The 22,656-nt window shown below is 39.3% G+C and overlaps 2 protein-coding genes across 2 annotated transcripts; both read left to right on the top strand.

The window, feature by feature from the left end:
* Nucleotides 1-1,412: 1,412 nt before the first annotated feature.
* Nucleotides 1,413-5,893, top strand: LOC131246136 (protein ACCELERATED CELL DEATH 6-like). The gene is made up of 3 exons (XM_058246034.1): nucleotides 1,413-1,656; nucleotides 2,250-2,848; nucleotides 4,997-5,893. Exons 1-3 carry the CDS (start codon nucleotides 1,413-1,415, stop codon nucleotides 5,552-5,554), a joined length of 1,401 nt encoding a protein of 466 aa, XP_058102017.1. The 3' UTR covers nucleotides 5,555-5,893.
* Nucleotides 5,894-15,849: 9,956 nt separating this feature from the next.
* LOC131246127 (protein ACCELERATED CELL DEATH 6-like) lies at nucleotides 15,850-20,639 on the top strand. The gene is made up of 3 exons (XM_058246015.1): nucleotides 15,850-16,402; nucleotides 16,996-17,594; nucleotides 19,743-20,639. Exons 1-3 carry the CDS (start codon nucleotides 15,850-15,852, stop codon nucleotides 20,298-20,300), a joined length of 1,710 nt encoding a protein of 569 aa, XP_058101998.1. The 3' UTR covers nucleotides 20,301-20,639.
* The last annotated feature ends 2,017 nt before the right edge of the window (nucleotides 20,640-22,656 follow it).

Here is a 22,656-nt window from a genome sequence, read left to right as displayed (position 1 = left end):
AGCCGTTGGTCTGATATCCCCCTTCATTGTCGAAGCATGCCCAAAAATCTCTGGACCTTGATTTATGTAGTACCCAAATTGCAAAGGGAATGGTACCAACATAAGAAAACATGCATTGCTATTTCAAGCTCTTCCACCTCAAGAAGGACATGGATTTCCTGTTTTTTATCTCAACATGCTTTGAGGCTCAGGCACCCTGTTGGCCCTGGGTATCACAGATGCCCAAACACAACCGTTGGGCCTGTTTCAACTGTACACCATTATTTGTGTGTGTGATAACTGCAACTGCTCATGTTATCTCACAATCTAAGGCATTGTACTCTTACCTTAGTCCTTATCTGAAGATAGTTTTAAAATGCGTGCCCAGGTAGGACTTAGGAGGTGCCAAGAGCTGATATGCATACATCGAATGATGGTGTATGGTCTACACACCCAATGATCCCTTCTTTCAACTGCCATGTCTTTCTGTTTGTTGTCAATCAAGTTCTTATCTTGCTGTTTCATTCTCCAGATTTTATTCGAATATGTAGTAAATCTTGCCCCTCCGGTTTTACACCGCTAGATGGTGCCTACATATAGCAATAGTACTATACTCAAAAACCATTCATTGGATGGAAACAACCAGGGTTACACCATGGTCCAAAAATCACAATGAAAAAACATTCCTTGACAAGGATTTTTTGCTTTCAATTCAATGAGTTCTGTTTTCAATTGTCCATTCAAATGTTTTCAATTTATTAAAAAACAAAGAAATGACAATACATCATGGGCCTAGAAAAACATAAAGAAGTTACCATATTGACAAAAAAACAAGCTACTGGTTGATGACTTTCAGCCATCAATGTGATTTTTTATTCATGGTCCATCACTGTATTGCTTGGACAATGGATGGATTTGTTTATCTGGAAATTGCTGCATTTTGGCCCCATCTAGAAAATCATGTTGATGGGGGCATCAGTCTCTTGTATCTATCATCTTATGCCCTTGTCTTCACCAATGTTCGGGTGCTAATGCTAGAACCAGTATATGTCCCACAAGGATAAAGGCCCTCTGGCAATTATTAGAGATGTGAGAGCATTAATCCTAGCCTTTGCATCAAAAGCATGGACCCCCAATTACATGAGGCCGCAAGACGAGGGAGCGTCCCACTCCTGAAAGCCATCAAAGATGAGGACCAACAAATTCTCCACTCTACAGCTCCCCAAATGAACAATGCCCTACACATTGCAGCTAGATTAGGACATGCAGAGTTCACCAAAGAGATCTTGGGCTGATGTGGGGCCCATCTCATGCAAGTGAATTCCACAGGTGACACTCCTTTACACTGTGCCACAAGGACTGGACGGCTCAATGTGGTTGAAATCCTATTGAATTGGATTGAGACAGAAGACAGAAGTCTGGGGCTACTTAGGATGACCAACAAGGAAAAGAACACGGCCTTACACGAAGCATTGAGAAATCGGCATGGGCCTGTGGCCATGAAGTTATTAGAATCAGATTGGAAATTGGCGTGTTTGGTTAATGAAGCTGGTGAATCGCCATTGCATATAGCTGCCAGAGAGGAGTTGCTGCAAGTTGTTCAGATGATTTTGGACACTAAACCATCAGCAGATGAGCTTATGCCTATACAAGCAGTTGTAAACAGGATTCATGTTGGTAAGTTTACTCCTAAGCTCCCGCCACCTTATGCCCTGACACATGGTAATCCCAAAAGTTCAATTGAGAAGAGATCCTCACCATCCACACAGAATTGAACCACCACTCTGATTGCTGAGATTTTTGCCATGACGTCCACCTATATTTCATCCTTTTAGATGAATGGTCTCATCATTGTGTAGTGGGGCAAGATGGGTGAGCCCCGAGTTCGCCACTTTTGTGCTTTCTTTTCATAACAGGCAATTTGCAGAAGTGGAGATGTTCTGCCACCTTATTGCACCTAGCCCACTATAGAATGGTCAGGGATCCATATTCATCCATCAAAATCAGATGGTTAAATTCTTTTGATCAGTTGTTCCATCCACTATGTGGCCCATGCTTTGGAAGGTGCAGAATGCCATACATATATGCAGCTCGTATGGTGGATGAGTCATCACCATTTCGAAAATAACAGTGAATTATCCCCATCTCTAGCAGCAGAGTATTCTTTCAATTTACACACCAATCTGATGTTTGGGATTATTTTTTGCTTGATGTCCCTCCAGTGGGCCCCGCAATTTTTTATGGTTCTTATTGCCACACATTTGCACCAGGGAATGAGTTGCCAACATTTCAAAAAATTTCTGCTATGCTTTCATTCTGCATTATCATTTCTCTACTGAATTCCATGCAAACACACCAATGGGAGCAAAAGAGAGACATAGTCAGAATCCAAGACACCCATGGCCGAACTGCCCTTCACTATGCAGCATGCCAAGACAAACCTACCATAGTTTCAATGTTATTGAGATCTGACCGTTCCCTCGCTTACATATTAGACAACAATGGCTGCTCACCTCTTCACATTGCGGCTGCTTCTGGTTCCCCATTGGTGATCACTGAGCTACTTAAACACTGCCCGGACGTTAGCGAGCAACTCGATCCAAGTGGGAAGAATGTATTTCACATTGCTATTATATACAGCAAGTATTCCACCGTTCACTGCTTATTGCGTATGCCAGAGCTTGAGGGGATGATAAACGAGCCCAATGCAGATGGAAACACTCTTCTTCATCTTGCTGCGAAGTACCGTAGTGATGCACTGTTGCTGTTGTTGTCAAGGGACAGAAGGGTGGACATGACGATCATGAATAAGGATGGTCAGACCGCGCTTGACCTTATAGAAATGGACCTGGAGAATCACGAAATTCAGGTATTGCCTCCTGCATCATGCACATTTGGGCCCACATGAGATCTTAGGAAGTGGCCATAGGAGGGCTAAACTAGAAAGACTCATTTGAGTTGGTTATGACTCATCCGAGTCAACTTGGACTCAGTCCAGTCCAATCCACAGTTCATTACCAGTGTCTCTGGATTTGGAAATAGAGGGTGACTCAACCCAGATCGTGCAAGTCTCAACTTGACTCAAGACCAAATGAGTCGGTCTGAGTCACGAGTCAAAAAAACCATTTTATTAATCATCCCACATTGATGAGATCTGAGTTTTGCTCAATGGTTCCAACTATGGATGGATGAACCTTGGACCAGAAATCATGCTGATGGGATGATCCTAGCTGTCCGATTGGTGGCATGCAATCAAAGACACTGAAATACGGTTTACTATGGGCTGCAAACAGTATACAAATGTTCATCAGTTGGATGGTTAGGATCTTCTAAACAGGGCAATCATTGTTTAGTGGCCAATTAATCCATGTTGGAGCCCACAGGATGAATGGTTCAGACTGTCATACATGGGTTTCCACACCCATGGACATGCAAATACTCGATAAATTAACCGAGCTCAACCATCCATTCAGTCTTGCCCACTCCTCAAGTCCTCATTGACCACCTTGTAAATATCATATTGTTCGCAAAAATCCTTCAGACATTGGTCTTTCTGTTACAACTTTCAACTATCCATTTCTAAAACCATGTGTGAGTCGGCCTGATTGAATAGATGGTTAGCATTGATGATGGAGCCTTGCTATTGTAAACAATCGAGGATATCCATTTTTTAAGGCATGGGTGTCATGGATGGGATCGTTCAAAGTTAGATGATCACCTCAGTTTCCATTGGTGAAAATGATGGGGCCATCCTTGTGTGGCTTGGGTCCCCAAACAAAAATAAGTGGGCCCCATCATTTCCACTAATTGGGGTCTATAAGCCATTTTAAGCTGCTGCTAGTAAAAGGTCTCTTCAAGTCAGGTTCCAAGAGAAGGTTGATGTTTGGTGGGCGGACTTGATGTTCCACTGAGTTGAGTTGACTCAAAGATTCAATGAAGTCTTGATTCGACTCAACCCCATACTTAACAATTTAATTAGATATATTTATAAGAGATGCTCCAGTGCTCTTAGAACACCATAAGTTATACTGCTTTCAGAGCATTATAAGTTATAGTGCTTCTAGTTGCATCCAATGAATTGGACAGTCCAATTGATTGATCTGAACTGTCTCTTAAATTCACTCCAGAACACAATTTGTGGATTACCATGCAAAAATCGCACTAATTAGATGATCCAATCCATAGCCTTATTTTCTCTAGCCATCCATTTTCCAGGCCATGGATGGGATGATTATGAATGCCTATGATTCTTTAAAATCATTTGTAATCCATGATGGCCCCCAACAAATAAATGGGTTAAATTGTTGATTTGACCTATTATTGTGTAAACAATCTTTACAGTATTAAAGCCCATTGATCAAATGGTTAGTATTTGTTATATTGCATGAGAGTATTAGAGCATTTCTCTTTGTAGAATAATTAAATATCGAAAACTTTATATATTTAAGTAATATAATAAGGCCAAGTCAAGGATGGATTGGATCATTCAATCAGTGTGTTTTTCTGATGGTAGTCTATCATGTTCTGGACTAGGCAGTTCAGATTGATGGATTGAACTGTTCAAATGGATAGATGAGACTAGGAGAACTGTAACTTATAATGCTCTGAGAGTTCTGGAGAATTTCCCTAATATAAAATATCTAAAATAGATAGCTAAGTGCTATTGTCCAATGGTTGAGATCCTTGCCATCCAAGTTAACACCCAAGCGGGGGTGGCTAACATGGAGTGCGTGTACTAACAAGCTAACCAAAAAAAAAAAAAAAAGTGAACACCCAAGTCCAGTACAGTCCAGTAAAAAGTACAAATTTACAGGACAACTCAACCTAGAATGCAGCTGAGTCGAGTTCATTGGGTCAGATGCCTAGTCAAGTCATCGAGTTTTAGAACTATGTCTGAGAGAAGAGCTAAGATGATGATGATGGGTCTATCAAACCACCCAATAAATCAGTCTGGGCAGATTACCAGCCTTCTAATCCTATGGATTGGGATTCCAACTAACACTTCCTCTCACAACAGCTGCTCATGTTGAAATACTTGAGATATCATGGCGCGATCCATGGACGGCGGCAGCAAATGCCTAGTGGAATCGAAGAAACAAGGCTGCAAAACATCGACGTGGCTGACTGGAACGAGCGCTACAAAGCCAGGGTCAGCACATACACATTAGTGGCTGCACTCATCGCCACCGTCACCTTCGCTGCCGCATTCACAATGCCGGGTGGGTACAGGAATGATGACCCAAACCAAGGTGCTGCAGTGCTCGTGAAGCGTTGGTCATTCAAAGCTTTCTTGTTCTCAAATACAATTGCGTTATGTTGCTCACTTATTGTCGTTGTCTGCTTCATCTGGGCATGGGGTCATCACATGAGTTTCTTACGTGATATGCTTATGTGGGGCCATCGGCTTACGATCATTGCATGCCTGGCGCTGATGGTTTCATTCATGGCAGCTGTGTATGCAGTGGTTGCACCAGAGTGCTTGTGGCTAGCTATTTTGATCTTGGCTATTGGTTTTAGCGGGCCATTCCTTGTCTACTGTTTGATTGGTCACACAATCTGCTACATTCCTTTCTAAGGTGTTTCGTGGGCTGGAAAGATCAGTGGTCCAATATGAGAAGCCAGTTTGATGCATGTGACTGCATGGATGTTGTAATCCCACCATTTGGTAAGTAAACCATCTAAAGGTAACCATAATTGCAAGTTGCCCCAAAATTGAGTACTTCTGCTTATAAAAATGTATATCGTCACCGGCCATTTATGTACAACGTTTATAGAATAAGCTTATTTTGTAACATTTTTGTATGGGCACTACTGTGATGTGTGCATGACATTCACTCCAATATATCATACACCCTCTCTTATATTTGTTGATAGTATTTAAAAATAATAATCTAAATATACTTGTTACTTGAAACTTCTTAATATAAACTACTTACGTTTGTTTGTTTGTTTTTTTTTTTTTTAAGTGTAAAAGCTTGTCTTACGGTGGATGAAAAGAATGAGTGAAGAATGATTATAAAGCATCAATCTCTTGAATAATTGTGAAAATGCTCACATTATGTTCTAGCTCGTATTCATGTAGAAAGTTGGCTTGTGAGGTAAATTGGCAAGAAAATTAGTTAGTGCATGATAGGCTTGAGTGAGTTCTTTTCTTTGAGTTTATAATCATTCTTTTTTTCTTTTTTTCTTTTTTTCTTTTTTTTTCTTCTCTTTTTGTTGTCAAAACCGTTGGATGTTGCTTATTATTTAAGGTCATTTCTATGCTTAGAGTTTTTACATAAAAAAAAAGGAATTTTCCTCTAGTTTTCTTTTTTTCTTTTTGCACAATTAAACATTCTCGTTCTCAAAATGATCTCTCTACATTTGAGCGAACGCAGGAAGGTGATTTTTCAATGATTTTTTTATTGGGTTTCCAGTCCATGTCTGCTGTGAAACTCAGCACTCTGAGCAATTGTATCCTAAGAATCACTGGTCGATCTCATCAAAAGCCACAAACTATTTCAAAGAGAGCAACCTAGTCTCACCTCGATTCAACAAGAAATCTAAACCGTCATCATTGGTATTAGTTTTTATCAATCTTCTAATCAAATATGGCATTTAATAAGATCGTCGATTTATTTTATTAATGCTTTTCCCCTGACATTAGTCTTAACAATAACAATGTTCTCCTTGAAGCTCAAAATAAAGCTGGTCCAAAACTCAGAAAGCCGCCACACCATGTAAGAACATGCGTGGAACGTATGTATAGAATCATATAGCATTAGCCGTTATCAATTTTGGAATGGCCTAACTTTTTAGGGCACCTGGGATGGTTGTGTTATGAATGGATTGAATGACATATTGGAAATATGTGGGCTCTATGCACAAACGGGAAGGTGTTAATTGTGGGCTTTCCCATCCCAATTGTTCCTTGTGGTTTGGTCCACCTCTTTTTTGGATCATCTGTTTTTGGTAAATTAAAGGGACAGACCTTATTGACGGAATGGATCTGGGCCTTACATTAGGGAGGGCCCCACACACAATTCTATAGAAAATGGATTATTTATACCGCATTAATAAATATGATCTGATCTGGGCCTTTTTTTCTTCTTTTTTTTTCTCGTTAAAAAACCAGCTTTTTTAAAATTAATTATTATTTATTTTTAATTTTTTATATTTAAATTAGGGGGGGGGGATGACATAAAAGGCGCAACATACGAGCAAACCACTCGCGCAAAAGGAGCATCCCACAAGCAGGACCGGTGGAAGACACTAGCGAGAGGGACAACCAGGATAGAGGCCCAAGATAGGGGGGATTAGCCCACGCCTTTCTTGATTTTGCAGAGGCGGATCTGCCCTACTCCTGCTCTATCTAAAACCAAAGGTCCTTTAATGAGCCTGGGGAGATCGGGACGACTGAGGAAGACTCTATCCAGGGCGCCACCACTAGCAATGTTGGCGAGACCATCCGCTACAGAATTGCCTTCCCGGAAGGTGTGGCTGAATTTGAGGTTGAGAAGAGGCTTGAGTTGATGGATGGCTTCAAGGATATACCAAAGTTTCCATCCACATGAAGTAGATTGGTTTGATACTACTTCAAAAAGAACTGGGGAGTTTGTTTCCACAATGATCGAAGAGAGACCCAAGTCCCTACATAAAATGAGGCCATCGATCATCGCACGGGCTTTAGCTAACATATTCGAGATCTGATCATAGGAGTGGTGATAAGCAAAGATAAGATCACCGGAGTGATCTCGGCATACACCTCCTCCGCCACCGGCCCCTGGGTTTCCCCGAGCAGAGCCGTCCATATTCAATTTCTTCCAGCTTTCAAGTGGTTTTAACCAGCGAATGACGGAAATATTCCTAGTTTGCGTTAGGGAGGTCGATGCTATCGTTAAAAAACCAGCCGCATTAAGTTTAGACCGCTAATCTTAACACCTATTTGATGAACTCCGTAAAGATAGGATATCTCAATCACCATGATCTTTTGAACATGCCCCATTGGTAATATGCCCTAGAATTTGGACATTGTGGTTGGCCTGATATGTGTGTCACGTGTAAGGAGCTGTTTTTAGGGCGTGAGGCCAAAAATAAGGTAGATCTAAAGTTCAAGTGGCCTATAACACAGGAAACAGCAGCCTTCAACGTCCTCCGTTAATAGTTTTTTTGTCAATCTGCCTACATTGATGTTTATTTGTCATCTAACTAATAAAAATCACATAGATATTGACGAAGGGAATCACAAATATAAGCTTCATCCAAAACTTCTAGGGCCCTAACAAGTTTTTTAACCTTAAGCGTTAAATTTCCATTATTTTTTGTAGTGTAATCCACTTGAGCTTTGAATCTGCTTCATTTTTGGGATCATGAGGACGTGGATAAACTACATACATCATGGTCGGCCCACTTTATTTTGCACCCTTCTTCGGTGTTAGCATTCAAAAAGTTAGCTATCAATGTATGCAAGTTAACTGTCAAGGTATGTACTGGAATTGTTATGGTGTAATATGCTGTCAATGTATGTAGTTGGCTGTCAATGTATGTACCGGAATTGTTGTGGTAATTGCACCCTTCTTCGGTGTTAGCGTTCAAAAAGTTAGCTACCAATGTATGTAGTTAGCTGTCAATGTATGTACTGGAGTTGTTGTGGTGTAATGCTGTCAATGTATGTAGTTAGTTGTCAATGTATGTACCGGAATTGTTGTGGTAATTGCATGTGTAAGTAATTATTTTCTATTTACAAGGTATAAAGAAATGAAAAATCAAACAATCTCTTAGTATCAATTGGTTATACACATGCCATTCAAACAACTTTTTCGCTTTATGGTTGAATGTTTTTTAGACATACGCCATTATATAGATTTCATGAGTAGTTTACAAAACTCATTTAGATCTCATACGAAGTGTACATAACAATTACATACGCCATTATATAAATTTCATGAGTATTAACGTTGCTTTATTTTGCACTGTCCAGCCACCCTCACATTTGTATATATGAATTCCATCAAGTGTACACAACAATTAAATACACCACCAATATATAGATATGGGTTCATTAAGAGTTAAAAACTCATCATTAGTCATTCCTGCTTGCAATGCCTACACGATAGAAGGCACTCACTTATTGTAGTGTTAAACATCCCTAGCATCTTGTTGTTTATTCATTGAATCCATCTTATGGGATCTCTACTAATATAGGTTTGGTTGCTAATACTAATATCTCATATTTTAGGCTCAATCCCGTTCCCTTTAATGTGATCAATGATTAACCTTTTAAATAGTCCCTTCATCATAAGTGTTTGTTAATCAATTAAACACAAGGCTACATGTATTAACAAACTTGTAGTCGATCAAATGTGTGCAATTAGGATAGTGCGGGCATGCCAGAGTCGCACTCGACTCAAGATGATTGAACACTTGCGACCCCATGTACCAATTCAGTCGTATTATCAAACCTGGTGAAGGTTGACCCGACTGTCCAACCACCAATATTGTAGCGATCAAGCGATTTAGAATGGGGGGTTAGTCATTCTGAATGGAAACTTTTTGCCTTGAGATAAGGACTTTTCTTTCAATAGTGATGACAAGCCTTAGGTTTCTCAATAATATAGTAATTGATGGAAAGAAATAAAAACTAAAAGTTAAAACTACCAATTTTATTGATTTATAATTGAAGCTCAGTACAATCAGTAAGAAAATAGAATAAGCAAAGAAACAAATAAAAAATAAATACATATAATCCTTTTTGTGGACATACAAACAAGGCGGATGGTTGGTAGGATGTGACCGGAGTGTGATCTTCCAAGTAAGGACTCGGTTGATAAGGAATCCAATGATGGTAGGTCATGGATAGTTATACTACTCCTAGGTGTACCGTGGTGATAGCCTTGGACACCAACAATCTAAGCTAACCTAAACTCTGAACGTTTTGTAGCGAGGTTGGACAGAAGTGGAGGAACTACCAGTACAATTAGGATAAGCAACGTTGTGTTATGTAAAGAGTTTGTATTTTGGCATGGGCCCCGATTTCTTTATTGCGTGCTCCTTATATAGCTAGAGAGCTGATGACCCTTGTTGGGTTTCCATGGTGGTCCAGGATCATTGAAGGCTATGGGTTGAAACCATTTTTATGTCTCCTTGCCATCTTGTTTACAGATATCCTCGAAGGTTATGGGATCAAACCGTATTATATCTAAACTCATATTCATCATCACATCTTTTGATTTCCTTCTGTTTTGGGAGGAATCGACTTCTCAAATCTCTATACTCTCCGTAAAATCATCGATTGTATCTAGGGAGGTTTCTCATTTTGGTAGGATTGTGTGAGACGGCCTTGCCAAGTGTATCTGGATTGCGATAGACTTCATATCTCAACAGGTCTTTATAAACTTGTTCAACACTCTGCTACGAGCATACGAAGCACCAATGTGAGAGCCACATATTCTTCATCGCAGTGTCTCATCAGAAAGCGTGCATAAGACTTTAAACCATGTGTATCTGGATTGCGATAGACTTTATATCTCAATAGGTCTTTATAAACTTATTGAGTACACTGCTTTGACCATACGTACCACCAATGTGAGGGCTACATGTCCTTTGTCACAGTATCTCATCGACAAACGTGCATACGACTTCGAGACGTTATGATTTTGGCAAGTAACACGTCGCTAATGAATATGGGTCGAAAATATATCATCAACGCATGATTATGATTTTTTCCGTCATTTGTACAAGAATGCACTAGTTTTTCTGGTTAAGTTTAAGATAAATCAGTGTAGGAAGTTTATTTGGCTGATGAACCTTTGTAACTCCTTATTCTTAGGTGATTTGGCTTTTAAAATTGCTCATACCCTATTTTGTTCAACTTAATGCCTTGTTGATGAAGTAGAAACCCTAAGAAGTTACCGGTTAAGACATTGAAGGCACACTTTAAGGGATTCATCTTCAACTTATGCCTTCTCATGCACTCAAATGACCGTCTTAGGTCTACAAAATGATCCCCAGGTCGACCGACTTTACCACCACATCATCAATGTAGACTTCCATGAACTTGCCAATCATGTTGTGAAATATGGCATTCATGGCTCCCTTATTGTTGCTCCGACATTCTTGAGACCAAACAGCATTACAACCCAATAATAAGTTCCAATTACTTCCAGAAACTGAAATGCCTTTTTAGGCACATTTTCTTCGGCGATGTATATTTGGTTATGTCTTGAGTAGTCATTCATAAACGACATTATTTTGTGTCAAAGATTGGAGTCTCAAAGATTATCAACGTTCAAAGCATTGAAGAAATGAGAAAACGATAAAATACGTACGTTAACCTCTTCAAAACCTATGCCTGTGTAAGTCCCAAAACCATGCCTCCTTGTTAGCCCAAACTCAATATGAATAGTTATTCCATTGTTAGCTAAATAGATGGTCTTGGGAAGAAATCAGATCAAATCAAAATCTTCAAATTATATCTGATTCGATCTCATTGAGCGATCCTCGAGGGGGCTTCGATGGCATTGAAGTCCACTTGATGACATCAAGTAGTTGTATTAGATTTATCCAACGAGTTTTGACAATTTTATCAAATTTTTTTGATGAGAGCAATGGATCTTCGATGACATCGAATAGAGAAGTATAAACTGTCTAACAACTTCTTATCTGGAATTTGAATCTTTTTCGTTGCCATCGAAGGGAGCCTTAATGCCATCGAAATAAGAGATTTCTGTCAAATTTTTTTAATCATTGCAAGCTCCTCTATTTAACCCAAAGATGACTTTTCTTGCAAGGTGGTGAGAAATACATAGAGCCTTGAGAGAGTGTTATTCCATTGGTAAAATTCCACATCCCAAGCTCTTTCCTTCATGGAGTTCATTATTCAATCCTTGTAATTAAGCACATTTATCGAGCATTCAAAGCTCGAATTGAAACATAAACTCCAACATTCATCGATGCCCTAACCCTGATCGTTAATGAAAAATCTTTGGTATTTAAGGGCACTGAATGCTAGTATTTAGGTATCCTAACTTGTACGCTAAATATCCCTCACCTTTAAGTTAGGTTCATTTAAAAGAGATAATTTTAATTTTTGAATGGTACGGTAATGTATATGATATATCCGTTCCGTCCATCTATTTTAATACAATATTTTAAAGCATGAGACAAAAAATGAAGCAGATACAACACTCAGGTGGCTCACACCAAAAGAAATAGTGGCTCCACAAAGTTTTTAACAGTAAGTATTCGATTCCCTTTGTCGTATGGTGTGGTCCGCTTGAGTTTTGGATATACCTCATTTTTTTAATTCATATTATAAATTCAAATGGCATAATGGATGAACGGTATGGATAAGCGAAATGCATCACAGTTGGACTCATATATATATTTTATAATGTTTTTGGCTCCTGTGTCAAAAAAGTAAGTAGCCAAATCAGGTAAGTTGCAAATACACGGAAAAATAATTATTACTCTTTTACCTAGTATTTGCAAGTGCACTCGAAAATCAAACATTCCCACGTTCGCAATTTTCTAACTACAGCGGTAAAACAAGGTAAATAGGTATAAACAATAATGATGAATAGTTTCACCTGTTTGAAATGAGTCTGGATTCTCTCGAAAACCGTTCACAAAAACTACGTTACAACCGATTTCAACTTGTGGGCCCCATCATGATGTATGTGACTTATCCATACCATTTAACTTTTTTTAACAATACCTTTTAGTGTATGAGTCCAAAAATGAGGCAAATCCCACGGTTAAGTGGGCCACACCTTAAGAAATAGTGATCGTAAAGACATCAGCAGTTGAAAGCTAATTTCTCCCTAGGGCCCACATTGATGTTTATTTGTCATCCAACGTGTTCATAAGGTCACAAAGCCATGGATAAAGGGAAAACAAAATTATCAACTAGATCCAAAACTTCCAGGGCTCTCAAAAAGCTTTCAATGGTAAGAGCTTAATTCACATTATTTCCTACTGTGTGGTCGACATGAGGTTTAGATCTGCCTCATTTTTCGATTCACATGCTAAAATGATCTAGATAAAGGGATGAACGGTGTGGATAAGACACACATATCACGGTGGACCCCACAAAAACAATATCACCTCGATATGTGTGTCAATTCACATTACGTTTGATTTTTTTCTTGGATGACGTGAGAGTGCTAAAATTGAAGGCGGCCGTCAAAATCACCTCGATAATGCAGTTGGAAATTCAAACGTAAATCCTTAATACCCATTGACCCTGAATTACCCCTGCAAGTAAATCAAACAGGCCCTTATTCCACGTTCGCAATTTTTAAGTAACATCTGAGTGACTGCGTATCGTCCTCATACTCTGCCAGAGTATAAAAAGGTCTGCTGATAAATAAAACACCATAACTAGCCTGCCTTTTAAACCGGTCAACATCACACTTTCTCAGGTAAGACTTTTCACTCAGCCATTTCCCATTCGATATCATGGCTTTTTTGTTCTCTATTCCTTGCATGGAAATTCCAAAGAGTATTGGCTTTTCTCATTTGTATTGTTTGTGTATGATTTCAGTCTTCAATTTTGAATTTTGTTTACTTGGGTGTATTGGCTTTTTGTCTAATTTAGATGTTAAAGTGGAAATTCTTTATGGATTTCCATTGGAATTTAGCTTTTCTCGGTGTTGATATTTATTTATTTATTTTTAATTTGCTACAGATGGTATTTTCTATATCTTGAGGATTTTCGTGTGTTTTTTTTTTTTTTTTTGGACATATTGTTGGGTTTTTGCCATTTTTTTAACAAGTTCAAACATTGTTTGTGTATTGGGTTTATGCATGAATCTGATGATATAAATTCCTAATGCAAAATGATAGGGCCTGTGTGGGTGACACCTAAAAAATGAGGTTTTCTCATTTTAGTTGGCAGTAGTTATTATTAAAGATTTTGATAAGAATTAATAATAATTTTGACAACCATTATTTGTATAAACTATGATTTCTAAAGCTTAATCACTGTTACCTAAAATGTAATGAAATCATTTTTAAGTAGCAACCAAACAGGGCCATAGGCTTTAATATTATTGAGCTTTGTATGATATTGAATTCCAATTAAAATCATTTTTTGGGTGAAATGTAGTGACAAAAATTCTGAAGTAAGCTATATGCCACTCATCTACTCTTCGACTGTGAGAAATATAGTTTGAGATTATGAAAATCTTGTGATGTTTTTCGCAGAAAATTAAGCAAATGATATTAATTTGTTAATACTGTAAGATTTTCATAATCTCAGTAAGGTTTATTTATTCGCAGTTTTATTTTTTATTTTTTTAAAAGAAATTATCATAATTTTTTTAAGTGATTTTTTTTTTCATTTCATTACGTACATATATTAAAATTTTAATATTATGCATTAATTTATATTAAGATTTTTAAATTTTTTAGCTACAGCCAGACTCCTGATAATGTCCTGAGAAAACCCTCAAAATCTGAGAATCCTTCCTGGACTGAGAAATTGACGAGAACGAGATTTGTGACTTTTGTTTACAAGAGCTATTTCACCATTGATGTTTGAAATAAGAATTCTAATGTCTGCTTAGCAAATGTTTTCACAAGTGGCTGCCCACCTGACATCAATCCCTTCTTCCTTGCTTGGCCTTGGGATTAGATGGAAGGTTGCCTCCAAGCATGGTTTTAGGAAATTGAAATGCATTAGTAAATGATAAAATATTATATTTAATTGAATAATGCAATTATACAAGGCCGTGTTCCATGTTTGGTACCTAATCTTCTCATGTGGGGGCCATGGTTGGTTTATTCGAGCCGTTGGTCTGATATCCCCCTTCATTGTCGAACCATGCCCAAAAATCTCTGGACCTTGATTTATGTAGTACCCAAATTGCAAAGGGAATGGTACCAACATAAGAAAACATGCATTGCTATTTCAAGCTCTTCCACCTCAAGAAGGACATGGATTTCCTGTTTTTTATCTCAACATGCTTTGAGGCTCAGGCACCCTGTTGGCCCTGGGTATCACAGATGCCCAAACACAACCGTTGGGCCTGTTTCAACTGTACACCATTATTTGTGTGTGTGATAACTGCAACTGCTCATTTTATCTCACAATCTAAGGCATTGTACTCTTACCTCAGTCCTTATCTGAAGATAGTTTTAAAATGCGTGCCCAGGTAGGACTTAGGAGGTGCCAAGAGCTGATATGCATACATCGAATGATGGTGTATGGTCTACACACCCAATGATCCCTTCTTTCAACTGCCATGTCTTTCTGTTTCTTGTCAATCAAGTTCTTATCTTGCTGTTTCATTCTCCAGATTTTATTCGAATATGTAGTAAATCTTGCCCCTCCGGTTTTACACCGCTAGATGGTGCCTACATATAGCAATAGTACTATACTCAAAAACCATTCATTGGATGGAAACAACCAGGGTTACACCATGGTCCAAAAATCACAATGAAAAAACATTCCTTGACAAGGATTTTTTGCTTTCAATTCAATGAGTTCTGTTTTCAATTGTCCATTCAAATGTTTTCAATTTATTAAAAAACAAAGAAATAACAATACATCATGGGCCTAGAAAAACATAGAGAAGTTACCATATTGACAAAAAAACAAGCTACTGGTTGATGACTTTCAGCCATCAATGTGATTTTTTATTCATGGTCCATCACTGTATCGCTTGGACAATGGATGGATTTGTTTATCTGGAAATTGCTGCATTTTGGCCCCATCTAGAAAATCATGTTGATGGGGGCATCAGTCTCTTGTATCTATCATCTTATTCCCTTGTCTTCACCAATGTTCGGGTGCTAATGCTAGAACCAGTATATGTCCCACAAGGATAAAGGCCCTCTGGCAATTATTAGAGATGTGAGAGCATTAATCCTAGCCTTTGCATCAAAAGCATGGACCCCCAATTACATGAGGCCGCAAGACGAGGGAGCATCCCACTCCTGAAAGCCATCAAAGATGAGGACCAACAAATTCTCCACTCTACAGCTCCCCAAATGAACAATGCCCTACACATTGCAGTGAGATTAGGACATGCAGAGTTCACCAAAGAGATCTTGGGCCGATGTGGGGCCCATCTCATGCAAGTGAAATCCACAGGTGACACTCCTTTACACTGTGCCACAAGGACTGGACGGCTCAATGTGGTTGAAATCCTATTGAATTGGATTGAGACAGAAGACAGAAGTCTGGGGCTACTTAGGATGACCAACAAGGAAAAGAACACGGCCTTACACGAAGCATTGAGAAATCGGCACGGCCCTGTGGCCATGAAGTTATTAGAATCAGATTGGAAATTGGCGTGTTTGGTTAATGAAGCTGGTGAATCGCCATTGCATATAGCTGCCAGAGAGGAGTTCCTGCAAGTTGTTCAGATGATTTTGGACACTACACCATCAGCAGATGAGCTTATGCCTATACAAGCAGTTGTAAACAGGATTCATGTTGGTAAGTTTACTCCTAAGCTCCCGCCACCTTATGCCCTGACACATGGTAATCCCGAAAGTTCAATTGAGAAGAGATCCTCACCATCCACACAGAATTGAACCACCACTCTGATTGCTGAGATTTTTGCCATGACGTCCACCTATATTTCATCCTTTTAGATGAATGGTCTCATCATTGTGTAGTGGGGCAAGATGGGTGAGCCCCGAGTTCGCCACTTTTGTGCTTTCTTTTCATAACAGGCAATTTGCAGAAGTGGAGATGTTCTGCCACCTTATTGCACCTAGCCCACTATAGAATGGTCAGGGATCCATATTCATCCATCAAAATCAGATGGTTAAATTCTTTTGATCAGTTGTTCCATCCACTATGTGGCCCATGCTTTGGAAGGTGCAGAATGCCATACATATATGCAGCTTGTACGGTGGATGAGTCATCACCATTTCGAAAATAACAGTGAATTATCCCCATCTCTAGCAGCAGAGTATTCTTTCAATTTACACACCAATCTGATGTTTGGGATTAATTTTTGCTTGATGTCCCTCCAGTGGGCCCCACAATTTTTTATGGTTCTTATTGCCACACATTTGCACCAGGGAATGAGTTGCCAACATTTCAAAAAATTTCTGCTATGCTTTCATTCTGCATTATCATTTCTCTAATGAATTCCATGCAAACACACCAATGGGAGCAAAAGAGAGACATAGTCAGAATCCAAGACACCCATGGCCGAACTGCCCTTCACTATGCAGCATGCCAAGACAAACCTACCATAGTTTCAATGTTATTGAGATCTGACCGTTCCCTCGCTTACATATTAGACAACAATGGCTGCTCACCTCTTCACATTGCGGCTGCTTCTGGTTCCCCATTGGTGATCACTGAGCTACTTAAACACTACCCGGACGTTAGCGAGCAACTCGATCCAAGTGGGAAGAATGTATTTCACATTGCTATTATATACAGCAAGTATTCCACCGTTCACGGCTTATTGCGTATGCCAGAGCTTGAGGGGATGATAAACGAGCCCGATGCAGATGGAAACACTCTTCTTCATCTTGCTGCGAAGTACCGTAGTGATGCACTGTTGCTGTTGTTGTCAAGGGACAGAAGGGTGGACATGACGATCATGAATAAGGATGGTCAGACTGCGCTTGACCTTATAGAAATGGACCCGGAGAATCACGAAATTCAGGTATTGCCTCATGCATCATGCACATTTGGGCCCACATGAGATCTTAGGAGGGCTAAACTAGAAAGACTCATTTGAGTTGGTTATGACTCATCCGAGTCAACTTGGACTCAGTCCAGTCCAATCCACAGTTCATTACCAGTGTGTCTGGATTTGGAAATAGAGGGTGACTCAACCCAGATCGTGCAAGTCTCAACTCGACTCAAGACCAAATGAGTCGATCTGAGTCACGAGTCAAAAAAACCATTTTATTAATCATCCCACATTGATGAGATCCGAGTTTTGCTCAATGGTTCCAACTATGGATGGATGAACCTTGGACCAGAAATCATGCTGATGGGATGATCCTAGCTGTCCGATTGGTGGCATGCAATCAAAGACACTGAAATATGGTTTACTATGGGCTGCAAACAGTATACAAAGGTTCATCAGTTGGATGGTTAGGATCTTCTAAACAGGGCAATCATTGTTTAGTGGCCAATTAATCCATGTTGGAGCCTACAGGATGAATGGTTCAGACTGTCATACATGGGTTTCCACACCCATGGACATGCAAATACTCGATAAATTAACCGAGCTCAACCATCCATTCAGTCTTGCCCACTCCTCAAGTCCTCATTGACCACCTTGTAAATATCATATTGTTCGCAAAAATCCTTCAGACATTGGTCTTTCTGTTACAACTTTCAACTATCCATTTATAAAACCATGTATGAGTCGGCCTGATTGAATGGATGGTTAGTATTGATGATGGAGCCTTGCTATTGTAAACAATCGAGGATATCCATTTTTTAAGGCATGGGTGTCATGGATGGGATCGTTCAAAGTTAGATGATCACCTCAGTTTCCATTGGTGAAAATGATGGGGCCATCCTTGTGTGGCTTGGGTCCCCAAACAAAAATAAGTGGGCCCCATCATTTCCACTAATTGGGGTCTATAAGCCATTTTAAGCTGCTGCTAGTAAAAGGTCTCTTCAAGTCAGGTTCCAAGAGAAGGTTGATGTTTGGCGGGCGGACTTGATGTTCCACTGAGTTGAGTTCGACTCAAAGATTCAATGAAGTCTTGATTCGACTCAACCCCATACTTAACAATTTAATTAGATATATTTATAAGAGATGCTCCAGTGCTCTTAGAACACCATAAGTTATACTGCTTTCAGATCATTATAAGTTATAGTGCTTCTAGTTGCATCCAATGAATTGGACAGTCCAATTGATTGATCTGAACTGTCTCTTAAATTCACTCCAGAACACAATTTGTGGATTACCATGCAAAAATCGCACTAATTAGATGATCCAATCCATAGCCTTATTTTCTCTAGCCATCCATTTTCCAGGCCATGGATGGGATGATTATGAATGCCTATGATTCTTTAAAATCATTTGTAATCCATGATGGCCCCCAACAAATAAATGGGTTAAATTGTTGATTTGACCTATTTTTGTGTAAACAATCTTTACAGTATTAAAGCCCATTGATCAAATGGTTAGTATTTGTTATATCGATGTGATGTTCGCATGAGAGTATTAGAGCATTTCTCTTTGTAGAATAATTAAATATCGAAAACTTTATATATTTAAGTAATATAATAAGGCCAAGTTAAGGATGGATTGGATCATTCAATCAGTGTGTTTTTCGCATGGTAGTCTATCATGTTCTGGACTAGGCAGTTCAGATTGATGGATTGAACTGTTCAAATGGATAGATGAGACTAGGAGAACTGTAACTTATAATGCTCTGAGAGTTCTGGAGAATTTCCCTAATATAAAATGTCTAAAATAGATAGCTAAGTGCTATTGTCCAATGGTTGAGATCCTTGCCATCCAAGTGAACACCCAAGGGGGGGTGGCTAACATGGAGTGCGTGTACTAACAAGCTAACCAAAAAAAAAAAAAAAAGTGAACACCCAAGTCCAGTACAGTCCAGTAAAAAGTACAAATTTACAGGACAACTCAACCTAGAATGCAGCTGAGTCGAGTTCACTGGGTCAGATGCCTAGTCAAGTCATCGAGTTTTAGAACTATGTCTGAGAGAAGAGCTAAGATGATGATGATGGGTCTATCAAACCACCCAATAAATCAGTCTGGGCAGATTACCAGCCTTCTAATCCTACGGATTGGGATTCCAACTAACACTTCCTCTCACAACAGCTGCTCATCTTGAAATACTTGAGATATCATGGCGCGATCCATGGACGGCGGCAGCAAATGCCTAGTGGAATCGAAGAAACAAGGCTGCAAAATATCGACGTGGCTGATTGGAACGAGCGCTACAAAGCCGGGGTCAGCACATACACATTAGTGGCTGCACTCATCGCCACCGTCACCTTCGCTGCCACATTCACAATGCCAGGTGGGTACAGGAATGATGACCCAAACCAAGGTGCTGCAGTGCTCGTGAAGCGTTGGTCATTCAAAGCTTTCTTGTTCTCAAATACAATTGCGTTATGTTGCTCACTTATTGTCGTTGTCTGCTTCATCTGGGCATGGGGTCATCACATGAGTTTCTTACGTGATATGCTTATGTGGGGCCATCGGCTTACGATCATTGCATGCCTGGCGCTGATGGTTTCATTCATGGCAGCTGTGTATGCAGTGGTTGCACCAGAGTGCTTGTGGCTAGCTATTTTGATCTTGGCTATTGGTTGTAGCGGGCCATTCCTTGTCTACTGTTTGATTGGTCACACAATCTGGTACATTCCTTCCTAAGGTGTTTCGTGGGCTGGAAAGATCAGTGGTCCAATATGAGAAGCCAGTTTGATGCCTGTGACTGCATGGATGTTGTAATCCCACCATTTGGTAAGTAAACCATCTAAAGGTAACCATAATTGCAAGTTGCCCCAAAATTGAGTACTTCTGCTTATAAAAATGTATATCGTCACTAGCCATTTATGTACAACGTTTATAGAATAAGCTTATTTTGTAACATTTTTGTATGGGCACTACTGTGATGTGTGCATGACATTCACTCCAATATATCATACACCCTCTCTTATATTTGTTGATAGTATTTAAAAATAATAATCTAAATATACTTGTTACTTGAAACTTCTTAATATAAACTACTTACGTTTGTTTGTTTGTTTTTTTTTTTTTTAAGTGTAAAAGCTTGTCTTACGGTGGATGAAAAGAATGAGTGAAGAATGATTATAAAGCATCAATCTCTTGAATAATTGTGAAAATGCTCACATTATGTTCTAGCTCGTATTCATGTAGAAAGTTGGCTTGTGAGGTAAATTGGCAAGAAAATTAGTTAGTGCATGATAGGCTTGAGTGAGTTCTTTTCTTTGAGTTTATAATCATTCTTTTTTTCTTTTTTTCTTTTTTTCTTTTTTTTTCTTCTCTTTTTGTTGTCAAAACCGTTGGATGTTGCTTATTATTTAAGGTCATTTCTATGCTTAGAGTTTTTACATAAAAAAAAAGGAATTTTCCTCTAGTTTTCTTTTTTTCTTTTTGCACAATTAAACATTCTCGTTCTCAAAATGATCTCTCTACATTTGAGCGAACGCAGGAAGGTGATTTTTCAATGATTTTTTTATTGGGTTTCCAGTCCATGTCTGCTGTGAAACTCAGCACTCTGAGCAATTGTATCCTAAGAATCACTGGTCGATCTCATCAAAAGCCACAAACTATTTCAAAGAGAGCAACCTAGTCTCACCTCGATTCAACAAGAAATCTAAACCGTCATCATTGGTATTAGTTTTTATCAATCTTCTAATCAAATATGGCATTTAATAAGATCGTCGATTTATTTTATTAATGCTTTTCCCATAACATTAGTCTTAACAATAACAATGTTCTCCTTGAAGCTCAAAATAAAGCTGGTCCAAAACTCAGAAAGCCGCCACACCATGTAAGAACATGCGTGGAACGTATGTATAGAATCATATAGATTTAGCCGTTATCAATTTTGGAATGGCCTAACTTTTTAGGGCACCTGGGATGGTTGTGTTATGAATGGATTGAATGACATATAGGAAATATGTGGGCTCTATGCACAAACAGGAAGGTATTAATTGTGGGCTTTCCCATCCCAATTGTTCCTTGTGGTTTGGTCCACCTCTTTTTTGGATCATCTGTTTTTGGTAAATTAAAGGGACAGACCTTATTGACGGAATGGATCTGGGCCTTACATTAGGGAGGGCCCCACACACAATTCTACAGAAAATGGATTATTTATACTGCATTAATAAATATGATCTGATCTGGGCCTTTTTTTTCTTTTTTCTTTTTTCTCGTTAAAAAACCAGCTTTTTTTAAAATTAATTATTATTTATTTTTAATTTTTTATATTTAAATTAGGGGGGGGGGATGACATAAAAGGGGCAACATACGAGCAAACCACTCGCGCAAAAGGAGCATCCCACAAGCGGGACCGGTGGAAGACACTAGCGAGAGGGACAGCCAGGATAGAGGCCCAAGATAGGGGGATTAGCCCACGCCTTTCTTGATTTTGCAGAGGCGGATCTGCCCTACTCCTGCTCTATCTAAAACCAAAGATCCTTTAATGAGCCTGGGGAGATCGGGATGACTAAGGAAGACTCTATCCAGGGCATCACTGCTAGCAATGTTGGCGAGACCATCCGCTACAAAATTGCCTTCCCAGAAGGTGTGGCTGAATTTGAGGTTGAGAAGAGGCTTGAGTTGATGGATGGCTTCAAGCATATACTAAAGTTTCCATCCACATGAAGTAGATTGGTTTGATACTACTTCAAAAAGAACTGGGGAGTTTGTTTCCACAATGATCGAAGAGAGACCCAAGTCCCTGCATAAAATGAGGCCATCGATCATCGCACGGGCTTCAGCTAACATATTCGAGATCTGATCATAGGAGTGGTGATAAGCAAAGATAAGATCACCGGAGTGATCTCGGCATACACCTCCTTAGCCACCGGCCCCTGGGTTTCCCCGAGCAGAGCCGTCCACATTCAATTTCTTCCAGCTTTTAGGTAGTTTTAACCAGCGAATGACGGAAATATTCCTAGTTGGTGTTAGGGAGGCTGACGCTATCGTTAAAAAACCAGCTGCATTAAGTTTAGACCGCTAATCTTAACACCTATTTGAT

This window comes from Magnolia sinica, chromosome 1 (assembly GCF_029962835.1).
Source record: "Magnolia sinica isolate HGM2019 chromosome 1, MsV1, whole genome shotgun sequence".
Taxonomy (NCBI): Eukaryota; Viridiplantae; Streptophyta; class Magnoliopsida; order Magnoliales; family Magnoliaceae; genus Magnolia; species Magnolia sinica.
This window is presented reverse-complemented; position numbering and strand designations above follow the sequence as displayed.